Genomic DNA, 23595 nt, shown 5'->3' on the forward strand with positions numbered 1-23595 from the left:
CTAAATCATTTATGTAAGAAAATAGTCAAACATCCAATGCAATTTCCCAGAAACCAACACAACGTCTTTTAAGATTTTTACTTTCCTATTATATCAAACTTAAATAACAGAAAATATTCACATTTTAGAAGTTTGAAGACTTTTTGACTGGATGGCTTTAACGGTAAATTGTTTATGAGAAATATTTCAAATTAATTTCCTGTTGATTGACTAATTGTTTAGTTCTAATAAGGTAAAACCCTGCAGAACTAACAGCATTCCCATCAGCCTCAATTGAACCTGAACTTAGCCTGCTAACACACTAAACTAATGGTGGTGAACATGGTGGGCATCATACCACCATGTTAGCATCATCATTAAACAAGAAAGTGTCATTGTGACCGAGGGGTGTTTTAAAAGTGGCTCACCTCATTGTGTAGAGAAGAGTGCCATTGTCAACTAGTCGTAGCAGTTTGTTAGGAGTTGTCATGTTGTGGGCCACAGATTTCTTTCCATTATGGAAAAAGGTATCAGGTGTCCAGATTTTACTGGCCAGAAGGTTGTTGAGGGGTAAAACTTGCATGGGCCCATCAAACTTCAGCCTCTCGTCCCTCCAACTCTGACGGAAGAAGACATCGATGGTGTATTCCTGATGAGAAGAGAGCAAGAGGGATTAGTTGGCAAGAAAACAGTGTACAGAGTTAGGAAACAATATGTAATATCAAACAGAAATAGATGGAGCTTTTTACACTGAGGTAATTGCATGCTGTATTTAATATTAACCTTTTAATACACTGTTCCACTTATGGGGTACTAGCACTTTGTTAAACTAGAATTCAAAAAGGCACCTTGACACACAAATAATAAAGGAAAATATAAAGACAAGAAAACCCAACTGATGCAAAGAAGTAATTTGTGAACAAGTGACGAAAAGATTGATAATAAACTGATAACATTAGATTTGTAGTGGAATCATCACTTGTGGCAATTATACAAATAATGATGACAAATAATGATGACTGATGATAGTTTGACATCTGTCATCTGACATCTGTCAAACTATCATCAGTCATCAATATTTGTAGTAATTGTAAAAAAAAAAGTGATCTCTTCCTCCATGTCATTATTGCTCTGCTAATAATGTTTTGTTTCTAACTTTAAGGAAATTGGCTGAAAGTCAAATTAGCTTCAGCAAGAAACGTAATACATCTGTTTCATGTTTTATTAAAATGCAACAATGTGTGTTTGTAATGTTGCCAGCGCATTAAAATCTGAATAAAATGAATGCAGGAAGTAGTGAGCCAAAAGGAATTAATTTCACATTATTCGTTCAATAGGACTTGGTGTCCTAGCAACAGACTTCCCTCATCAGCTGTGTGCAGCGGCTGTGCAGCCGTCTTCAGAGACTGAGATGGAAGTGAGCCATCTGTATCTTTTGACCGCATCATGCAACAGTCCACATTATCGGTGATCAATAACTGTGCTTTTGTTCTTTCAGTGAAAGGGCACTTGCAATTCACCTGTGAGCTGTAAGTGGCCATTTCTCAACGGCTTTAACAACAGGAAGCCATCACCCTCAGCAGGGGAGGTGTACAGCTTTTATTCAACACATCAACAGGGATGAACAGCACAGGATGTACGTCTGTTAATTGATATGATTGACCTCCTCACGGCCTGAAAACCTGCAGTACTATAAAATGCTGCCCTTAATAAAGCCTGCAGAGGGCTTCATTGATGACAGGAAATAAAGAGGGAGTGCGATAAACACGTTCCCCTCAAACCATTTCCTCTCTTTTATTGAGTTATGTTTTTAATTTAATTGCAGTCGCTGTTTAATGTGTCCACAATCTTTATATATCTAATAAAAAGCCAAGGTCTAAATAATTAATCCACTTTAATGCTAAGTCTATCACATTTTTTACCCTGTGCAGACAACAAAGGACTTAAGGTACGAGTAAGACTGAACATACACACATGGATACCAGGACGCACAATATGCTGGTTTTATTGTGTTCTGTGTATCTTTTTCCAAAACCTCCTGGCAGTAATCCCTAAAAGTTCGCCACAGAATGACCCAGGATCACTTACATTTCCATTACAGCAGTTATACACGTATATGTACTTTTTTCTAACTTATGAGATCCAGCAGCATTGCCAAATCTCAAAATCAGTGTAAAATGTCCTGTGACGAATAAATAAACAATGGCGTGTTTGGCCCAGCTGGGCGAAGCCTTCATTTGTTTGTTTCTTTTGAACAGAAATCTAAAGTAAACACAGGAATTAATTTGAAGATTGACTACACTTTTCCTTATTCCTGTCTTTCAGTCTCCACACACAGCCAAATGGCACAATCAGTTCAAATGCCAGCTGGTGTTTCTCATGAGACTGGGTGATTGATTTCTCCTTGACACAGGGGACAGAGTGGAGCCTTTACCCAACAGCACTTTTCAAATGTCTTTTTTATAGCAGAGAGGATCATGAATAGATTTACTGTAGTAAACAAATGTAATCTAAATGACATTTAAAACACATTTGTGGCACCTATATGACAGTTTTACAAATACACTCATGAATACAGAATTACTCCAGATATACGATACATATAGGTTTTTTCTTTTTTAAACCTGTATGTCATTTTTGGCATCTTGCCTTTCTTAGAAAGCACAGTGAGGGGATGTGGGGGGAGAGAAACAGGAGGAAGACATTGTAGATTTCAAGTTGGTCACCAAGACTCCTCTACATACATATTTAAAATTAGAACAGCAACAAGCGGTTGTGTTTTTGTTATCGCTTTAATCTGCTTTTTTATTTCATTGCCTGGCCTGTAAAATGTCAGTGTTTCCTGAGCTGATGTCTTCAAAATGTTTGTCTTGTCTGAACAAACAGCACAGACCAGTCCAAACATATTCAATTAACATTGATTTACAACAGAAGCTCCTGCAGTAACAAATCTGTTGTCTTTTTACGAAAAGAGTGGCGGACAAAACATTTAGGTAGTAGCTTCTCATTTTCTACAGCATAGGTCGTCACAAACGTCACTTGCGACAGGTCATATCAGCTGTTGTTAATTAATGATATTTGTAACTTCATGACCGAGCAAAATAAAACTGGGCTGTTGTCAGGTTTGATTGCTCTCTGTAAACGTGTCTGGATTTGTTCATGGTCAAGATTGTTTGTAAGGGAAGAAGCTCCACTCTGTAACTCCACTGTACAATCAATATTTTCATTGTTCAAACAACCCGAGTGATTCCTCTACAGTAAAGGAACAGCTGTATCTTTCAGAAGTTTCCCCAATTAAACTTTTATTCATATCATATTAACTATTAAGGCTTATCAACTAAATAGATTTGACCTGATAGTGATAAATAAAGAGTGCTGAATTTATAATCAACGTTGCATATCTGTTGCTGCTATTAAAATTAAGTATCAGATTGTCCCCAATATTAAAGGACTCCGATTGGGATCAGGGCCAGAAAAAACTGCTTTAGACATCCCCAGATAAAAATGGTAATTAGAGTCAATGGTGAATTTATCACTGTGGAGTCTAGTTATCTGGTCTTGCAATTAATGATAAGTCTTTTATCAATTCATGTATTATGTTGATGTTTTTTGGATTGATTTAGTCTCTGCCCATCACAACTCTGCAGAGCCCAAGCTGATACCTTCAAATTATTTGTTTTATCCAACTAGTAGTCCAAAACTCTGTGAAACTAAAAGTGATATAAAACAAAGAAAACAGCAAATCCTCACATTTGAAAAGCTAAAACAATCAAATTCAATCTGACCAATCTCCAGCTGTAGAAACTTAGATTTAAATGTCCTTCATACAGTCACTAAGAAGGTTAAAGGTGCAGTATTCTGTGCTGTCTCTAGACACACGTCCGGTGTGCTTCTAAGTTCACAGTCTTGAGCCCTATTTCAGCATCTGCTGTCGACATTTTAATGGGTCAAATCAGGCTACAATTAAGCAAGTCACCTTGATTGCTGCGTATATACAATGACTAATATTCAAGTTTTCCCCCCCCATAAACATAATACTGTAGAAGTCATAGTCACTATCATTGTCTTCTATGCCTTAACTAAAAGGGTCTCTAATGTTCCCTGTTGAGGGAACTACTGAACACTTTCAGTAAATAGCGTTGGATCGTCGCAGCAGGATAAGAACATGCAGACAGATAAATGAAGACAAGAGAAAACAAGCATGTCACGCACACAAAGAAATGTCTCCTTTGCTCAAATGTGAGACTGAGTCTCAGTGGAGGGGGAGTGGTAGAGAGAAGTGGCCAATAGTCGGGCAGAAGTGGAGAGAAAATGATGAGAATGAAAGGAAATGAGGAAAGGGTGATATGGTGGCAGTTAAGGTAGGATGTACAGTAGACCAGGCTAAATGAGTCTAGACGTTAAAAAACGACAGTGTCTGGTTCCCTGATAATGGCAGGAAGGTTGTGTCTAATATCTGATAGAATATTAATGCAGCCTTTTTATCTTGAACTAATGAGTTCATTAAATTCTAAACATTTAGATTTTACCTCACATTTTAATAATAATGTCGTAGTTTTAATTTGGTTTCATGAGCAGATTTGGGCACTTTTTATGGCTTCTTTCAGTGTTCTGTGCTTTTGAGCTTCAGCTCTTCTTTGTATTTTGGTCACTACATAGCTGGTATTTTAAAAGCACACCAATCTTTTTCTTTTTTCAAATAAATTACAACCACCCCCCCCCCCCCCCCCCCCCCCCCCCCCCCCCCATGAATCTCTCATCTCTTAAGGAAAGATTGCCTACGGACATTGCTCTGTCAAAGAAATTGAAATTGCTGAATATTTTTGCACCGTTTTTATTGTCCAATGTTCTTACTCGCAAACCACATAACACACACATTGTGTTTATCTACATTAACTGACTCGCTTGACAGGATTGATTTAGTGTCCCTGACAAGATATTGTATTCTGCAAGAGCGCCATTTCCACAGTTTCTCAGGCAGAAATGTTAGGTGTGATGTATGTGATGGTGTCTTGTTTTTGACAGTTCACAGCAAACCAGAGATAACACTGATTAGCTGGTGTGGTAATGACACAGACTACTTCCTGGAGGAGGCATATCTATTAGACCTGGCTCTTCTGAACTTCACACTCTGGGCATTGTAATGATTTGTCAAGGATTTGATTAATGCCGTAATTACAAGTCCTTCTTGCTCTCCCGTTGTCAATTATTCTCTCTCGCTTTGCTTTTTGCGTACAGTTCACCTTTCCCTGTTGGGAGTGTAACCTGTGTGAGACTTGCAATGAGCTGTGAATTCCATACCAACTCCAATTATCTTCAGTGTTCACCAGCGTCTGCTGCTCCGAGGCGTAAACACATTCTAGCACTTCATTATGCCATACTTTAGACACCGACATTTTTTTCAACAACTATAAACTAGCGCAGAATCGGATAGCAGCAAACAAATGAACTGTACGTTGCATTGAACATGTTTATGCAATAACTTAAGCTAATATAAACATAATGCATTTTTAAGATCAGACACATGATTAAATCATGGATATTTAATGCTTCTCTCAAGGAAATAAACCTAAGTGGCTCACATTCAAGAACAATGTCCATCATATCTTCTCAAAATGGGCTTTTTGATGGGCTAATTGATTTTTGCCTCAGACGTATTGGAGTAAAACGTAATAGCTGTGTGGTTGATGTTCACTAAATGCTGCATTATTGATCAGGGTGGATGGTGGCTGTGCAGAGCATACGATTGAGACCATTCACTAACGATCTTTCTCTAAAGCTAGTCAGACTCAACTTTTATTTCTGTCATGTCACATTCTCAGTCAACACTGCTTGTAAAATATAAAATACCTTTTAATAATAAAACAGCAGCTGGTCTGGCAGATATTCAACCCATTTCTAAAATGAGTTGGGGGTGACGAATTTTGGGTTTAAATCTGGCTTAGTCTGCACAATGTCTGCCCTGTAACCTTAAACCTGCATTAAATGATTGCTGGCCACTTGGGGCAACGGAAACAAACGAGAAACACAACACAGACAAATTATAACCTTTTAAGTTGAAATGGGAAATGTTTAGGAAACGGTTGCTTACTTACACATCCAGCAGAAACAGGGTAAAGCATTTATTTAGAGTTGTATTTCTGGCTTACTGATACATATACGTAAGATATATTTACTCTCCTTTTAGCTCTGTTTTTGGGCTACTGCTAAAAGGAAGTGTCTAGCTTTTTAGCTGCTAAATGCACCACTATGTTCACCAGCTAGTTGCCTACTTAGAAAACAGCTGCCTGCTTTTTCTGGAAACAGTGTTTATGAGAGAAGTGACTGTAAACCAGAACAGTAAAGTTGTGGCCCAGAAAACCAAAGCAATGAGATAAAAGATGCTATAATGCTCTGTAGAGTTGAGGGGTACTCCAGAGCTGGATGATAATTCTCTGTGGGTTTAGCATTATCTTTGACGTCAGGTGATTTTTTTCTTTGCTATGTAAATGTTAATCATGCTTTAGTTGCAATGACTGAATATTATGAGGAAAACAAATTAAAAACATTTTGCAGCTTTCATTAAAAATGTTACATTATGTCTAAAAAAACAACAACCCATTAACATCACATCAATCAAAATGTATTTAATGGTACAGTTTAGCCACATTTTTAGGAGGCAAAGTTTATATGTGAATGTTAAAAGTGACAGAGGAGCAACAGTAACACCTTGCTGTAACACCTTGAGAAGAAATATCCCTTAAGGGTTTCTCCATTGGCACTTTTGGTCGCGCTAAGTCAAACCATGCTGCTTTGATTTTCCTTTCCATTATCAGTTTAAAAGTGCCAAGTTGTGCAGAGTCGTGGCTGAGACCATCTCTGGAGTCAGGCCAAAGTGAGCCTGACCCACCTCCAAGTGGGATGCAGTGATGTCTCGCCAACTATGGCTGAACACCCTTTCTCCCTGCTTCCCCTCTCAAAAAGCATGTCACGCAGTCACCCTCAACTCATGTCTGTTTTCTGTGTCTCTGTGTTCCGTTCTCACTACTTTTGTGGCTTCTAATTGAATCTCTGTGGTAGAAGTTTAGTTTATCTCCTGGGTTAGTTTGTACTTTCAGTTATCTGCCTTATAGTCACTTGCAGTTGTATTGAGGTCGTGTTAAGTAACTGCTGACAAAAACACATTTTAAAACTTTTAAATAAGTATTAATAGATTTTCTAACGTATTAAAGCTAAAACTAAATGATGTAATTGTAAGAAAAGATGTAATTGGATGAAATCAGTGCGCAATAATAATGATGATGCTACACAAGAATATACACTATCAATCTAACGACAAGTTTCACAACAAGAGGATGCAACAGGGAGAAGGTCTCATTGTAACACCAAAGTTTTCTCAAATGTATTTGTTGTCTTGGTTATGACAGCAGTTGGGTAATCTGTGTGCTTAGAAGTGAACAAGTTGAAACTAGGGCCTATGTAATAACTTGCACCTAATTGAGAAAAACTTGGGCCCCTTCTGTCACTTGATTGCAACATGATTGCAGGGTACAGGAGTCCTCAAAAGTCCTGCTACCTGAGGCTACAATTTGCACCAAAAATACACTGTGCTAGGATGCAAAAAGGCTTTGCCTGCTCTGCTTTCAATTTGTTCCCACCCTACACATGAATCATATTGAGACTTTAAGGAACATGTTGACCTGCATGGTGAGGGGATAAAAATTAAGCCCTATTTTAAGAGTGTATGTTTTTTTAAAAGGTTCTGAGGGACCACGACAGCTTTCCAATTCTCTGTCTTCTCGTGAAAAGGGCCTTAGTTTGCTGTGCTAGTCTTTGAACAAGGACAACATGATTGATGCAGAATCCAAGAGTTCACCTTCAAATTTTCAACACAAACCTCCATCTGTTCTTTTCACCTTGAACTGCTCAGGAACTTTAGAGTTTGAATCTATTGTATTTTAAACAGTGGCTGTGTATTGAAAACTCTTTTCTGGCTATTCCAGAAATGTTTACCTGCAGATGTGAAACCTTTGGGAGATCAGGGCATCGCTGACATCTTTGTGAAAGCAGGCTTCAGCACAGTACCTGTGACAGCCTAAATCGCTTCCCATTTCATCAGAGCAGGCCTGTCAAATCCTACCATGAAACAGGTAAATGTGCCTTGACACTGCATACATGTGGATGAGATGCAATGCATAGGATGTGTAAGAGGAAGGGAGGAGGGGTAGGCTCGAGGTAGAGAAACACACCCACGTACTTACTAGAGATCAGCATCAAGACCGTAACCCACTTTCAGGGTTTTGTGACACACTGGAGAAATCTGCCACAGTCACTGACTCTAAGCTCCTCGCACAGACTCTGAATAACGTGCCTTGTTATTGGCTTGATGTTCGAGTTTCACTCCAATTATGCAGCTAGCTTCCCTCCTGTTGTGATTGTGGGACACTAAAGGCAGATGTGGCTTATTGGGGTCCAAGTGAAGGCTGAGCGAATGGCCCCCAGTGTGAGCAAAAAGCAGACATTTCTGGGACACTTGATGTTACAAAGATGGGTAATTGGACCACTGGATGTACACCACATAAAGTATGAGATGCCTAGGGTATCGAGTGTCCTCTGTCTTGGGATATCTCAGTTTTAACAATTTCTTCAAGCATTTAATGCTCCACATTTTTAGCCACACTGCTCATGGCATATTGTGGCTCAAGGGATGGCAATGCTGGTCTCTCCACCACTTTTGCCCAGACTGAAACATCTCAAATATTGGATGGATTGTCATTCAATTTAGCACAGACATTCATTGTCTCCAGAGGAGACAAATGTTCCTTCTGGTGAAAATTCTGTACAGCTACAAGATGATTGGCACACACATGCATGGTTCCCGGACAGTTTTCTACTCTCCCTGGATTTTTCTGCAAACACCACCATGAGGCTGACATTTCTGGTTTTGAGTGAAATGTCTCAACAACTACTGGATGGACTGCCATGATATTTGGTACTGACGTCCTTGTTCCCCTAAAGATGAATGGGAGTAACTAAAATACTGATCTGATGATGGGTCAACATGCGTAATTGGGATACACGCTGTAAGGTGCGGATATAGGAGGAGTCGAAGTTGCAGGTACAAAATTCGTTACTTTATTTTCTATACTTTAACAACTATAAAATCAGGGGAAAGGGTAGGGGGAAAAGTTCTGTGTGGCGAGAGTGGCTTTCTCTCAGTGGCGTCTCCCAGGTGACGCACATCAGGTCCTAATAAGCTCTGAGCGCAGACGCACTCAGCGTGCGGCCTCTCCGCGGCACTGTCCAGGGTACTGAAGGTGACAGGTTAATGTGACACTCAAACCGCAACAAACTCCGGGCCGATGGACGTTTAACACGTTCATCCCTCCACTTCCAGATGATAAAGCAGTTGAATAGGTCTTCTTAGAATAATGTTGAAAGGTAAACGAATAGAACATGATCTTACTTTTCCATCACGGCCTTGAAACACTTCCTCCACTTGACCATTCCTCCACATGTGACGTGGCAGCCTTTCATCATGAACAAGAACAAAATCTCCAACCTTGAATAAAGTTGATTTCACACTTCTGGTACAGTGAGCGGAACGCAACTCCATCAGATATTCTGTTTTCCATCTGTTCCAAAACTCACCCACCAGTTTGCGGCGGTAACTCCAGCGCTTCGTCAGCTGTTCTCCATCCACCTTCCTGTTGTCTGTGACCTGGACAGTCTCCGCCATTTCAAAGACGAATTCATCCGTTTCACTTTTCCAGACGAGGCCCAGGACCTTTAATGGAGTGGAATCGTTCCCTTGTTCCTGTTGTTCCTGTGACCATTTTTGTTGAAGTTCAGGACTGTTTGTTTTCCACTTACAAAGATCCATCCCCGCACTTGCCATGATTTCTCTGGCGTTTACACACAGCTCTTCCGCTGCGTCACTGTTGTCGGTTCCACTTATGAAATCATCCACATAAAGACATTCTTTTATTGTCCGTGCCACTTCAGGATTTTCTTCTTCATGTTGTTTCAGATGGTGTCGTACAGTAGCTGCCAACAGAAAAGGACTCGATGACACTCCAAACGGGACTCTGGTCATCCTGAGTGTTTTCACCTTTATCTCCCTTTGCGACATCAGCTTGTCATCTGTCCAGAGAAATCGCAGTGCGTCTCTGTCTCTTTTGTCGAGGGAGATTTGCAGAAAGGCTGACTTAATATCTGCCATTACAGCTACTGGATATTGTCTGAATTTGATCAGAATGTTCAAAAGGTCAGGATTTAAATTTGGACCTATAAGCAGACATTCGTTTAATGAGCAGCTAAATTTCTCATGAGAGGAGGCATCGAATACAACTCTTAATTTTGTCGTAGCTCTGTCTTCTTTTATGACTGGATGATGTGGTAAATAGTACACTGGGTCATTTGTCACATTATCATTGACTATTTCCACTATATCTTCTTTTAAATAGTTTTGAATAACAGCGTCATATCTTTCAAAAAGAGTTGGATTAATTTTAAGCCTTCTCATTAGATTATCAAATCTGCTTTTAGCTGTAACATAATTTGAGGACATAGTTACATGCTCATTTTTCCAGGGCAGTCGGACTTCGTATCTGCCGTCAACAAACTTCACAGTTTCTTCAAATCTTTTCACAACTGTTTCATCTGTCTCGGAATGTAACTCTTCCTTACCTATTCCGAGTGACTCCAGTTCCCAAAAACTGCGCAACTGGTTGGAGAGCGCTTGGTCTTGCTCCGCACAGACATGCAGCAGTTCAACGTCAACAGCTTCGGTGACAATATTCAGTGTGGTGACTTCTCCTTGCACAAGCCATCCAAACACACTCTCCAGCGCAACAAGTCCGTCTTCCAGCTTTTCCATTTTGCCAGTGACAATTCTCCAGTACTGGTCTCCTCCAATTAGGACTCCCAGTTCTTCTGATTCCATTCCTCTCACGGGAACATCCGCCATAGGCATTCCTTTTGACTCCAAATCATTTCTTATCGTTTCACTTGCCATTTTAATAATTGAAGAGCTCACCTTGGGCGTCTCCAGGAGCTGAACTTCGATATTCTGATTATTTCTGATGTTCCTTAAACGCACCTTCACCTTCTTGCACATCAGTCTTTGAGGTGTTTTGGAGCCAAATACAAAAACATTCAGTGTTTCTTTACCTATTACTGGCAGGTTAAGTGCTCTGGATATGTCTTCTCGAATAAAACTACGTGAGCTACCTCCATCCAAAAGACATCTAGCCACCTGACTTTGAGTGGGTGCGTCTATCCAAACGGTAGCTGTTTGGAGTAAAACTGTACTACTCATAGAACTACTGGGAGCTGCACTTGCTATCACTGCATCTGTTGTAAGATTTCGGGCAAGTTGCTGTGTGTTTTCTTGTTTCTCTTCTGTGTGTTTTTCATGTTGATTGGATAATTGAGGGCAGACTACTTTGTGGTGTCTTCGTCCACATTCTTCACAGGTAATTCCCTGCGTCTTACAATTACGCGCTATATGTCTGCTACCTAAACACACAAAACACTTTCCTTCTTTTCTCAATTTTTCTCTCCTCAGTTCAAGAGTCAGTTCTGTACAGTTCTTAGATCTATGATTGCTTCCTCCACAGAATACGCACCTTGGCTCATCTCTGACACTGACAGCGTGGAACAAGGCTGTAGAGGCTGTGTAAGATCTCCTTTTTTCCGGTATTCTCTTCTCCGCATAGGGCCTTTCCCATTGTTTCTCTTTGTCTGGTTGTTGCACATTCTGGGTGAGATTAGCTGTTCTTTCACGACTTTCAACCTCTTTTTGGAAGAACGTCATCAGGCTTTGGACACTGAACGTGTTGTCATTATTTGCATCATCTCTTTCACTACCGTTTTGACGGGTGAACTGCAAAGCCATTTCTTCTGGTATCATCTTCATGAGAATAGGGCAGAGCAAGTTGCCATAACTGTCAGAGACTACTCCCATTGAGCCTAAACTGCGCACTTGTATCTCGATGTCATCATATAGCCTGCGTAAAGCTGCGACATCCCAGGCCTTTTTTACTGGTGCCAGATTTAATAGCTTATTCATATGTGCATTTATGATGAGATCTTTACGCCCAAATCGGCTGATAAGCATTTTCTTTGCATTGTCATAATTTTCGTCTGATAAAGAAAGTCCCATAACTACATTAGCTGCTGTGCCATATAAAAACGATTTCAAATAGGTAAATTTATCAGACTTGGTTAGACTTGCATTATTGTCAACTGCTGTCTCAAACTGGCTCCAAAAACTTTGCCACTTACTGACATCTCCGGAAAACTTCTCCATGACCAATTTTGGCAACTTGACTGCTGGAAATCTTCTCACCTCATTGTTTGAATATTGGGAAGCCACTGAAGCTGCGCTCTGATTGTCGTCCGTATTTCTCAGGATGCGTTTTATCCTGGTCTTTCTTGATATGATTCGATCCATGTATTCAAAGGTTGAATTGACCTCATCTTCCAAATCATCCACTGCTGTCTCCGCTTCAATGTCATGGTCACTATCCAACAAAGCTCTTTCTCTCGCCGTCAGATGTTCCAAGTATTCATCCAGCAAATCTATGCTGGGATCTTCTTTTCCAACCTCCCGATCAATCTTGTCCAAGAGTCGTGTCGTAGCGGCCCGTACTGCTCCCCTTAGTTTCTTTTGTCTTTGCAGGTTCGACATTGTTGCTTTGTCCTATTGTCCGCGTCTTCAGCTGTCATGCGTTCTTTTTGTTTCTTCTCCCGGGTTTCGGCACCAAAATATAAGGTGCGGATATAGGAGGAGTCGAAGTTGCAGGTACAAAATTCGTTACTTTATTTTCTATACTTTAACAACTATAAAATCAGGGGAAAGGGTAGGGGGAAAAGTTCTGTGTGGCGAGAGTGGCTTTCTCTCAGTGGCGTCTCCCAGGTGACGCACATCAGGTCCTAATAAGCTCTGAGCGCAGACGCACTCAGCGTGCGGCCTCTCCGCGGCACTGTCCAGGGTACTGAAGGTGACAGGTTAATGTGACACTCAAACCGCAACACACGCCTGCCAAACACTTTTGTTTTTGTTTTTTGTGAAGGTGAACATGGTCAATATTACCTGCTAAACATAAGCATATTAGCATTATCATTGTTAGCATGTTACTGTGGCATGCTGACGTTAGCATTTAGCTCAAAGTACTGCTTTGCTTAAGTACAGCATCACAAAACCATTAGTTTGTCTGTTATGCTTTTTGGAAACATTAAAAATCAATTTCATGAATTTAACAAAGAATTCTAACACATCTTCCAACAAATGATAATTTGAAGTTCTCCTGCAGTTAATGTGCTCCAAACAAATTAGATAAGACCACTTTTCCAAAGACTAGTTGGTGACAGGTGCCTTGGACAGAACTGAACAGACAGTAGCTCTCTCTGGTTTAGGTTATAGGGTATTTGATGCCAAGCACAATCCAGTGCTATCTCTGTGTGCATGTGCTTGCTTTATCTCTTCCCATACAGAACTAAAAAGCAAGCCTTAAATGAAGTTCTTGATACATTTTTACAACCTCACAGTAAACTAATTAAAACCAAAAATCTGCATGTATAAACAGTTTTGACTTGTTAAAATTCATTTATTTAGTTATTAACCTGCCCAGGTGACTTTGCATTCATGTCTCTGCATTGCATCAAAAGGAAAGGTAGCATTTATAAAGTGGTATATTAGTTTATTCAGGGGGAACACTTTCAATTTAAAGCATATTAAAGAGTTTAATGAGCTTTATTTAAACGGCTGATTAAAGGAATCTACAGGGGAAACAACTAGGTTTGACTAAACAATCACAGAGTAACATGATAAGAATGAGATGTATCTCTTTTGTTCATTTTTGGCAGCTTACAGCTGATTTTCCTCACTTTATTTTAATGACTGGATACATAGTTGCCCTAAATGAATCTGTTAAACTCTGGTGAATTATCTCCAATACTGAACTTCCCTTTGGAGAGCACATCAAGGAAATATCTTGAAAAGCCTCTTTTCACCTCTGAAATACCTCCAGGCTTAGTCATTTCCTCTCCTTTAACTGACCTAGAAAACTGGTCCCTGCTTTTGTTTCCCAGAACTGTTTACTGCAATACTCCGAGGCCGTCTCTCTCTGCACACTTAAATAACACAACCAACTCATTCTGAACTTGGTAGCCTGGAAACCCATGGACCAGAAAACATGATCGCTCAACCCTGACCTACTGTAGATTTTTCTTCATTGTCTGTGTGCAGCAGAGCTCAGTGTCAGTGTCAAAAGCCAAATTTACTTTCATAAAATCATGAAAATAACTTGACCGCCACAGGTTTACCTGCTCTATAAAGCTAGTGCAATTCTCCGCTTACCAGATGCAACAGTCCTTGTTATTCTCTAAACTCAAAGAAAAAGTGACCCACCCTCCCACCCACTCACCCTCAGAGGATGCCCTCTGTTTTGGAAAAAGGCACCAATTTCAGCTATTGAGACTGCTTATTATTTAAGTCCAGAGTCAAAATCTACTTATTATAGTGCAGCCTACTATCCACATTTGCTCAGTGTACTGTATAATCGGCGTCGTTGTCCTTTGATTCCCTCCTCTGCAAAAAGAGCACCAGGGCTCCTATTGCTGATCTGTGACCAACTTTTCATTGCTGTGGATACCATGCTATCCAATACAATAGCCCACAACAAATTCTACCTTTTCTATGAAGCTGAATTTATACAGTAGAAACGTTGGAGAAAATGTGTAGTGAATTTCTTTAATTTTTGCTCTAAATGCTCAAATCCATTTTCCCATATATGCTGCTTTGTAATCACTACTCAAATCTAGACAGTGAATATGCAAGATGTAAATGTGGAAAGAAGAGATTTGGCTTTATACATTACATATATCACAGAAATGAGAGATAAAAACGAGCATATAATATACACATTGGAATGCATATATGTACAGACTTGCAAAGTGTTTTACAAGATGATACTTACTCATGTGTCCCATACTGTGAGCCTTCCTGAAGGCTAAATCCTTATCATCTTTTGAGGCTAGACTGTGAAAAATCTTGAAAGGAAATGCTGGAAGCCTTCATGCAGTGTTCGAGTGCATATTGAGGACGAACACATAGTGTAGCTTGGGGCCAGAATGAGCCTTGCCAGGGTAATGATCAGTGAAATCCTGACATCAAATCTGAAACTAACTGAGCAATGCAAAAATATATATGTTGATGCCTTGTTTCCACAAATTGGAAGAGTCAAACAGTGGCAGCTATTGTACATACAGCCCTGTGGCACAGATGCCAAATGTTCTTATTTCTAACCACGCTGCAGTTGCACAACATGTGGCTCTGACCACAGCATCACCACAAGTGGGCCGCCATGTCCTGTGCACCCATCTCGTGTGCCACTGACTGTGCTCTGTGCCGTTTGCCATTGATTCATGATGTTGCCAAGTGGAGCATGTGAAGAGAATAAAAGATTGGAGCTAGAATTGAGCCCAGAGAGACCCCAAAGGTGATATCTGCAGAAAAAGATAAAGTACTTCCTATTGTCATAAAGTAAGAGAGCTAACACACTCTCACAAGGCAAGTTCAGCAACTGTATCTCCACAATGGCATGAGGGTGAAAGTGGAAGCCAAACCCAGGATTTTTGTTTTCAAGTTGTAGAAGCGTTCATTCAAAAACATGGTGTTCGTAACAAATGTTGTTTTGCAGTAAATCATTCCTTCCTGTTGAGCACAATCCACAGCTCCTAATGTACGGATGGGAGCTCCACATTAAATCAACTGAAAAATATGAACACCCCATCAGTTCCTGCACCTCGAGGCTGTGAATCTATTTGCTATTCACAGTCAGGCACATGTCACCCAGGGCTGCGCTGATGGAAAAATGTTTGCAGGCTACTGAATCAATCGGCCTCAAGATTTTAAATATGCAAAGTTAAAACTTGGAAATTATTGATATCTATCGCTAACTAATGTTAGCTACCTGCTGTGTGAGTGTGCACATAGCTGGGAGTCTGTACAAGCACATTGATCACAGCACAACAGCGATTAAGTTACGAAATGTCAGAGAAAATGGTCTCTGGGAGTCAGTTCAAGAACATCGATCACAGTACTGCAGCTATAACTTAGAAAATGTCAAAGAAAATGGTCTCTGCCACAGTTATGACCAGACTTTAACAAGTTGTGTTTCTTGACATAATCTTGGCATAGGCGACCAATTGATTCACACATAATCTGCTGCTAATACGCCATCAATGAAAGAAAAGCGATTCTTTCTGAAGACTTTTGCCGTCTATCCAGCCGCTATAATTATCTTCACTTAAGTCCATGAAATCTTCATGAGATCCTCATGGACTCGTGTAAAGTTTGACTCTGACAGCCTAAACGAAAGCTGCACCAGAGCAGCTTATGCGCAGAGCCTTGTTATAATGTGAAACAGTCCCTCTCGTGAGACCAAGAAAACCTCAACTCAAAACCTGCTAATCTTACTACGTCACACAGGCTGTCGAGCCCGCTCAGAGGCGAACCAGAGAAACTACCCAGTGCTCAAGGCGGTCAATTAGAGCTGCATAATCAAATATGTCAAATGCCCTATAAGGTCCCAAGACAAAGGGTGAACCATCTCCAGCATCTGCTGTTTTTAAAGGAGGTCATCTAGGGCGCTGAGGGGAATTTCTCCAGAGTAATGCTGTTCAAAAGATAGCACTTTAACACTACAACTTTCTAAATGGTTTGAAGGATTATGGTTGATGTAATGCAATGACGTACACACCAATTTTTTTCCTGCTGCGAAAGACTGCTTTATTGATTTTTTTCTTTTCTTAAAGTTGTGTGACTCTAGCTGAGTAGTAAATATAACAGTGACAGGCCTAATGGATACTACCTACAAGTCCCATTAGTAATGATTGATGAAAACTGATCATATCTCCCAAAGCTAATAGTCCAACCAAAATATCCCCACTTTATTCATTAAACAATGTTGTCATATTAGATTTTTTCAGTGGTTGCTAGAAACACCATTTTAGAGTTGTTTGTGTAGTTGTCTGTACTCAAACTAGACTGTGTTTCCAGAAGTATTGCATGCATGAAAGTAGAGGAAAATGTGCCGGTAGCCACATAACTATGTATAAAAAATAAATTACTTGGGCCAACAATGTCAAAATTGATGCCAGGAACTTTGTAGGAGCTTCATCAAGTAGACAGGTAGAACGCCTCATGCGGAAAGTGGCTTCCTTTGGATTCCAACAGGAGTATTGGTTTAAAATAGCTGTAGCCTGTCGGACTGGGGCCACAGATAGCGAGAGCACACGCGAAGAGAAGCAAGCAAGTTCATTAAATTAAGGTCATCATGCTCTATCTTGAAAATGACCCTCATGGCTTTTTTTTATTGTCTTCATACTAAGCTAGATCTAATGATCTATCTTGACATAAAAAGATGTTTACTTCATGCTGCTGTGCCATAAATTCACATATTATATGATGATGTTGTTGGCAGAATTGAGGAATAAAATCTAATAAATCACACAGATTTGATGACTCATAGTGATAATAAGAGTAAACAGGAAGATGAAGAGATTAATACTCACCATGTCTGTATCTGACACCGGCCCAAAACTCGTCACATAGATGTTTGTCCTCACTTCTGTCACACTCTCTGAGGGAAGACACAAAAAAGGACCAGGAGACATTACAGTGCAGTCAGTGTACAAAAGGCTTTACTCCAGCTGTGTCTTTGTTAAGCTGATTGTTTGTGTACATGAAGGTGAAGTCTGCCTGTTGGCATTTAACTAAGCCACCTCACAAAAATTCAACGGTAATCAAGGGTTAGAGGAACACTCTAATCTACATTAGAGGAAATGTAGATTTAGGCATGCTCAGTGTCCCCTTCCTGGAGGTTTTAATACCTGGATTCTTACTGCCTTTGTTGTCATTTTGGCCATCCATTTTCAATGTTGATATGCCACAGACTGCCGGGTCAACATCATCATTCTCAACCAGCTGTATTAGATGTCTCCTAGATTCAAGCATTGCTAGATAGCATCAGGCAAACTTTCTTGGCCCAGGAGGGGTTTTTCAGCAAAAATGTTGCTGCGAGCAGCTTAACAGATGCTTTTCAAAGGCTTTTTTTTCAGTAAAAGTACCATTAGTTTGGCTCGAGCTACTTTTGTCCACTGCAGCATAAAATATGCTTTGGGCCAGACCCAAGTCTGTATCTTTGGAGAGAAGGCATCCCTTTTGACCCAAAATAAGTTTAGTTGGCCTGCCCAAAAAACATTTGAAAGTCCCTGAAGGACTGGCTCAGGAATATAATGCAGCATCTCAGTATTGAGCGTGCGTGTGTTTTTCAAATAATGTGCACACATTGTTAGCGTTACACAATTCTATACACACATTATAATCACATTAGACATGATGTAGGCTATTGTAGTATGAATCTGGCATGACTGTTACAAGGCTTTTCTGCTCATATTCTTTAATTATAATTACATGTATCATTGCACATTACGTCACATTACAAGCTCAATTGCTTTCCTCTGTCATAATGATTTATAGTCGATTCTTGATACTGTAACAACAAATTTATCATTACATATTAAGTTAGTCAAGACTTTTAAATATTATGATACTAATTTCAAGCAGTGGAATAATTCTTTCCATAATGTTAATACAGCATTAAGTAGGACATGACATGAAAGTCGTGACAGATCAAAATTTGCCCTCTTCAGCGTGGGCTGAATCAGCTCCTCAGGAGGAAATGTGTAAAGCAGGCTTTTGGGCCATTGGTGAGACAAATAGCTGCTCCCAGTGGTGCAACAACTACAGAGTGATGAGGCTTTTCTCCAAAAGTGAATAGATCCTCAGCTCTAACTGTGTCCCAGATCTAAGAGACCACCCACAGGTGAAGTCTCCAATCCTCTGGCAAAGGGCCCCACTGAGAGAGGATATCCACGACCACATTAATCATTCCTACGACACAAATAGCTCTCACAAATATGTGATTATCACAGCACCAAGTCAGCAGTTTGCATGGCAGACAGAGGCGGGAAACAGAATGAGTTGCCCCCTTTTTCTGTTTACAACAATGCACCAGAGCATAGGGCAGAGCTAATAGATGCTGCTGAAAATGAAATTAAATGGAATTCTGAAATGATAAATAATAACTTTATTTATATAGCACTTTTCAGAAAGAAGTTACAAACTGCTTCACAAAGCCATAAAAACAAGATAAGTTACCAGGTAATTTCTAAATAAAGGTTGAACCTAGTTTGCCTAGAATACTAATCCTTTGGTATACCTGTAAGGACAATGTAGGTGTTACTTTGTTATAAAGCCATCACCCAGTTGGTGTGCTGAATAATTGAGACTGATATGCTGCCAATTAGTGCAGTAGAGGGCAAGGGATTGAAAGAGCTAGCGTGGTACTTCAAGTGTTTTGAACACACTTTGAGGTGAAGAAGGATGAGATAAAAGTCCTCAAAGTTAAGCTACATCACAACTTAAAAATGAACAGGTCAGTTACTGGTTAATGGGTGTCAGTCTATCGAAAGCAAAATTAACCGAAATTGATCCCTAATTTGGACCTGTTGTGTTGTGTTGTTGGAGTAAAACGAGAAATAGATCTGGGAGTTGTAAAATGGAGACTAATCTTATATTTATGAAAGATTTGACCTAAAGATAGCATATAAATGGAGAATAATAAAGGGCCAAAGACAGAGCATTGAGGAATTCCATAGGAGAAATCGGAGGTGAAGGATTTAAAGTTTCCAATGGCAACACAGAATTTCCTACTTGATAGATACCTAAAACTGTAGCTGATGTGCCAACCCAATGCTTAAGATGTTCAATTAAAACCATATCAACTGTATACAAATCTGCAGTAAGATTTAAAAGCAATAAAACAGATGTTTGGCCATTGTCAGCTGCTAAAAGAATTTCATTAAGAACTCTGAAGTGGTGTCTCAGTGCTATAACTTGCCCTAAAACCATAGCTTTTTGAGAAGTGTTTGAACTGTAGCAGATTTCGAATAATGAAGTACTTAACCAGATAAAAGTGAGGAATTGATAATGACTAGGACAAATGGGGAGATTGAATTAAATATTTCTTCAAAGAGTTGGGAAAACGTACAGCGAAAAGGGGGATGATTTCATTTTGGCACTGACACTGGTTAGATGCTAAGTAGTGACTGAAATGCTGGCAGGGTGCAAGGTGTTTTATAGCAAAGGTCAGGGAGAGTTTGAGGAGGACGGATGATTGCATTCCTAACAGCTTGAACCTTATTAGAGGAAAATGATAAAGACTCTTCACATTCATCCAATGATGGCTCAATAAATAGTGGGGGAGGGTTTGAGGTGTGGCTGAAAATATCAAAGAGGCATCTGAAGTCATGTTTATGTTTAGCTATGGAACTGAAAAATAATAAGCATGTGCAGTTTTAACTTCCATGTCAACATTTTCCATTCCAGATGGGTGGAAAGTTTACACAAATGGAATTAAAAGAATTTAAATTAGCCAAGGTGTTCATTGAGGAGCAGAGCTGGAGGTCAGTAATTATTCAGTAAACAACCACAAGATAAAACCAGGTTCAGGATGTTGCCCCCATTGTGTGTAGCTTCAGTTGGAGCCTGAACGAGATTAAAAGAATCTACCACACTTAAAAACTCTAAAGCTAGGGGATCCTCAGGGCATCATACATGTACATAGCATCAACATATTATCATATTCAGGCATAACAATAGTTCAGAAAACTCTGCTATTAAGCCAACAGTGGACTTTGGGTGGCCTATATAGAGTTTTTGTTGACCTTTTTTTGTTGACCTTTTTTTGTTGACCTTTTTTTTTGTTGGCATTTTGAAACAAAAGGTAACATTTCTAAAGAGAATAAACCAAGATTTAGAACAATTAAATCTATTTTTATATAACATTTGACCACCCTCACATCTGATTATTCATGGTTCTTTTAGGAAAGTGTAACCTGGTGAGGGGAGTATTCAACAAGAGGAACGTTGTCACCATCAAAGAGCCACATTTCAATCCATAGTTCTGTAGTTTATACTGTTTATTTGTAATGATCCCACGTGACTGTTTCTCACTAGGACTGCAGGTAAATGGTTAGGCTATTGAGGTCCAAAATCAATACCATTAGCGTGTGCCTTCCAGTCATCTCTGAAAAAAATGTACCAACATTTTGTAATTTCACTATATATTTAAATAAATCAGATTGATGTAGATCTATCTGCACAAAATGACTTGCCCTCCTGCTAATCTACAGCTTCAGACAAAAAATACTTCTACTAAAATATCAACTACAACAACCCAACATAGTGATTATACTGGAAAAAAGAGGAGGCTGATATTTTATTGACAAAACATATAATTCATCATATTTTTGAAGAAAATATAAAAAAGCCTGCTTTTAAAATGAGGAAAAATCAAATAGCTGCACAATATAAGCTTTCATAGAGATGTGATCAAATCCATCATGTAATACATGTAATTTTTTCCCCCTAAAATTTGGGGAAAAAAAGCCCATCCTGCTATTATATATAGTATAATTGCTTGTATAGCCTCTCATTCCCAATGGGAAAACCTACTTGTTTTCCCTGCATTAGACGTTGCTGTACATTCAGCATCTCCTTGCCCTTGGAGATGTTCACCTCTGAGCAGAGGCAGAATATGACATTTTAACGTCTTGTGCCTGGTTCCTCTGCCTGGTTGCAGCTAGAGAGTCCAGGTCATCCAGCCTGGTGGGTCTGCAGCCTGGTAGCCATGCTTGTGGCTCCAACAGCAAGCAGTAGAGCATAAATGACCATTCCAGCTGGCTGGCTGAGAAATGGCAAAGCTTGCTTGAGCATGTGGGCTTGCTGTTAAGCAGTTTGTTATCCTTGGGGACTGAATATTTGGATCAAATAGCATCAATTAGTGAGATATTTTCCACTGACATATGTGCATATTTGCCATTTGGGCATGATTGAACAAAGACTTCCACCCAAGGGAGAGCACATTTCCATTAGAGTGCTGCACACAGGGATCTGACTTCAGTGTTATATTGCTGTCACTGAATTGTCTGTACAAGTTACCATACATCCTAATGTCCAGTAGCAGCAGATTGAACAGTGAGTCAGTGGCAGTATGGGTCTGTAAGGTCCAAAAATGGCCACTGGAAATGAAATAAACTATTTGGACACCTTACAACATCTGTCTAACAAAAAATACAGCAATGGGCAAACAGCATTGATGCCAGTGGAATAATCTATTTTGGTCAGCTGCTGGTTTCATAAATAAATACATAAGTGCTTCCTGTAAACATTAATTTGAGCCAAGTTAGGAATCATTATGTATGTTATTCATTAAATCAGATGGAGAAATAGTGATCAGTGATCAGTTTGGTTGATATCCTATTGAGGAAGAATGATTATACTGCTTATATGTGTACAGTACATTTAAGATTCTATTTATCTATATTGTTTACAACAGCATTATCAGATAGGAGAACTGAATTCAAAAAGATGTCCACATTTTCATGATACCCAAATCATCCATATTCTTGTTTTTAAGAGTTAAAATAGTGATAAAGTGAGCATTCAGGTCCTTCCGACTGTAGCAGACACCTTGTTTTCTCTGTTGCCATCTGTGATTTATCTACCATAAAGCTTACCTCCCAGTCCAGGACGTAGCCTGTTGTCATATCCATCCAACAGCCTGTCAAGGATTCGGGTAAAAATGGTGATATTGTCTTTGCTATCATCGGGCAACGGCTCTCTGTGTCCAACTACTGCCCTGCAGGGAGAAATGAAGAGAGGAAGGAGTCAGAAAGATAAGAAACAAAATGTAATAAGAAAGTTGATATGATGTATTGATCTATAACCTCACAGTGAATGTGCAAGTTGTGCTTCTGCCCCACGTCAATGATATATTAATAGAAACATTACGGATGCCAGCCAGTATATATGAATATTTTGACCATGATCATAACTGAATCATTTGGAAATGAACTATAAACTCTTTAAATGTAACCTTGATACACTCAATATAATTCAATATTATGAATTTGTTTCTGTTTGGGTCTATCATGTAATTCCACCAGCCTGCTTAATATTTCTAATATTTCTCTCAGAGTGAAAATCTCATGTTAGTGATCTGCCGCAGGCTTTAATCAATATTTGGATTATAATGTCTGGTTGTGTTTGTTTTGTTATATTCATTTTTACAGAGCCGAAACCTCCATACACACAGAAAACACTGTTTATGGAAATGAATTATTTCCCCCAAAAAGGATACTCTGCAGCGTTTTGTTAAGAAAATTCATCATACACATCATATGCTATCAGCCACTAGTTATTAATTTACATGGCCCGCAATCCCCTGCAGAGCAACATTGTGGTGAGATGAAAAGGCCACTATACTGTAGGTGGAGTACTGATGAGTTAATGAGTAGCGTCTTTAATTAAACTAAAATCCCCGGAGGAACTGACCTATAATATCCAAGTAATCCCCATCAACAACCACTCCGTGCACTGATGCACTATCGGTAAGGGCAGAGCTTTTAAGGAATTTAGGGCTCGTGGAGGAACCTGAATTTTCCCTAAATGTTGCTTAAAGGGAACTCTGCGTTCTCAACAACAAATCTGCCTTTGCTGGG

The 23595-nt window shown here is 39.6% G+C and overlaps 1 protein-coding gene across 1 annotated transcript in view; it reads right to left on the reverse strand.

Annotated features, from left to right (window-relative positions):
* gabra3 (gamma-aminobutyric acid type A receptor subunit alpha3) overlaps positions 1–23595 on the reverse strand; it is a 48306-nt gene that overhangs the window by 20100 nt on the left and 4611 nt on the right. The window contains 3 exon segments of the mRNA XM_062432704.1: positions 408–628; positions 17542–17609; positions 22612–22814. Coding sequence (XP_062288688.1) covers positions 408–628; positions 17542–17609; positions 22612–22814 — 492 coding nt within the window.

Source organism: Scomber scombrus, chromosome 14 (assembly GCF_963691925.1).
Source record: "Scomber scombrus chromosome 14, fScoSco1.1, whole genome shotgun sequence".
NCBI classification, from domain to species: Eukaryota; Metazoa; Chordata; class Actinopteri; order Scombriformes; family Scombridae; genus Scomber; species Scomber scombrus.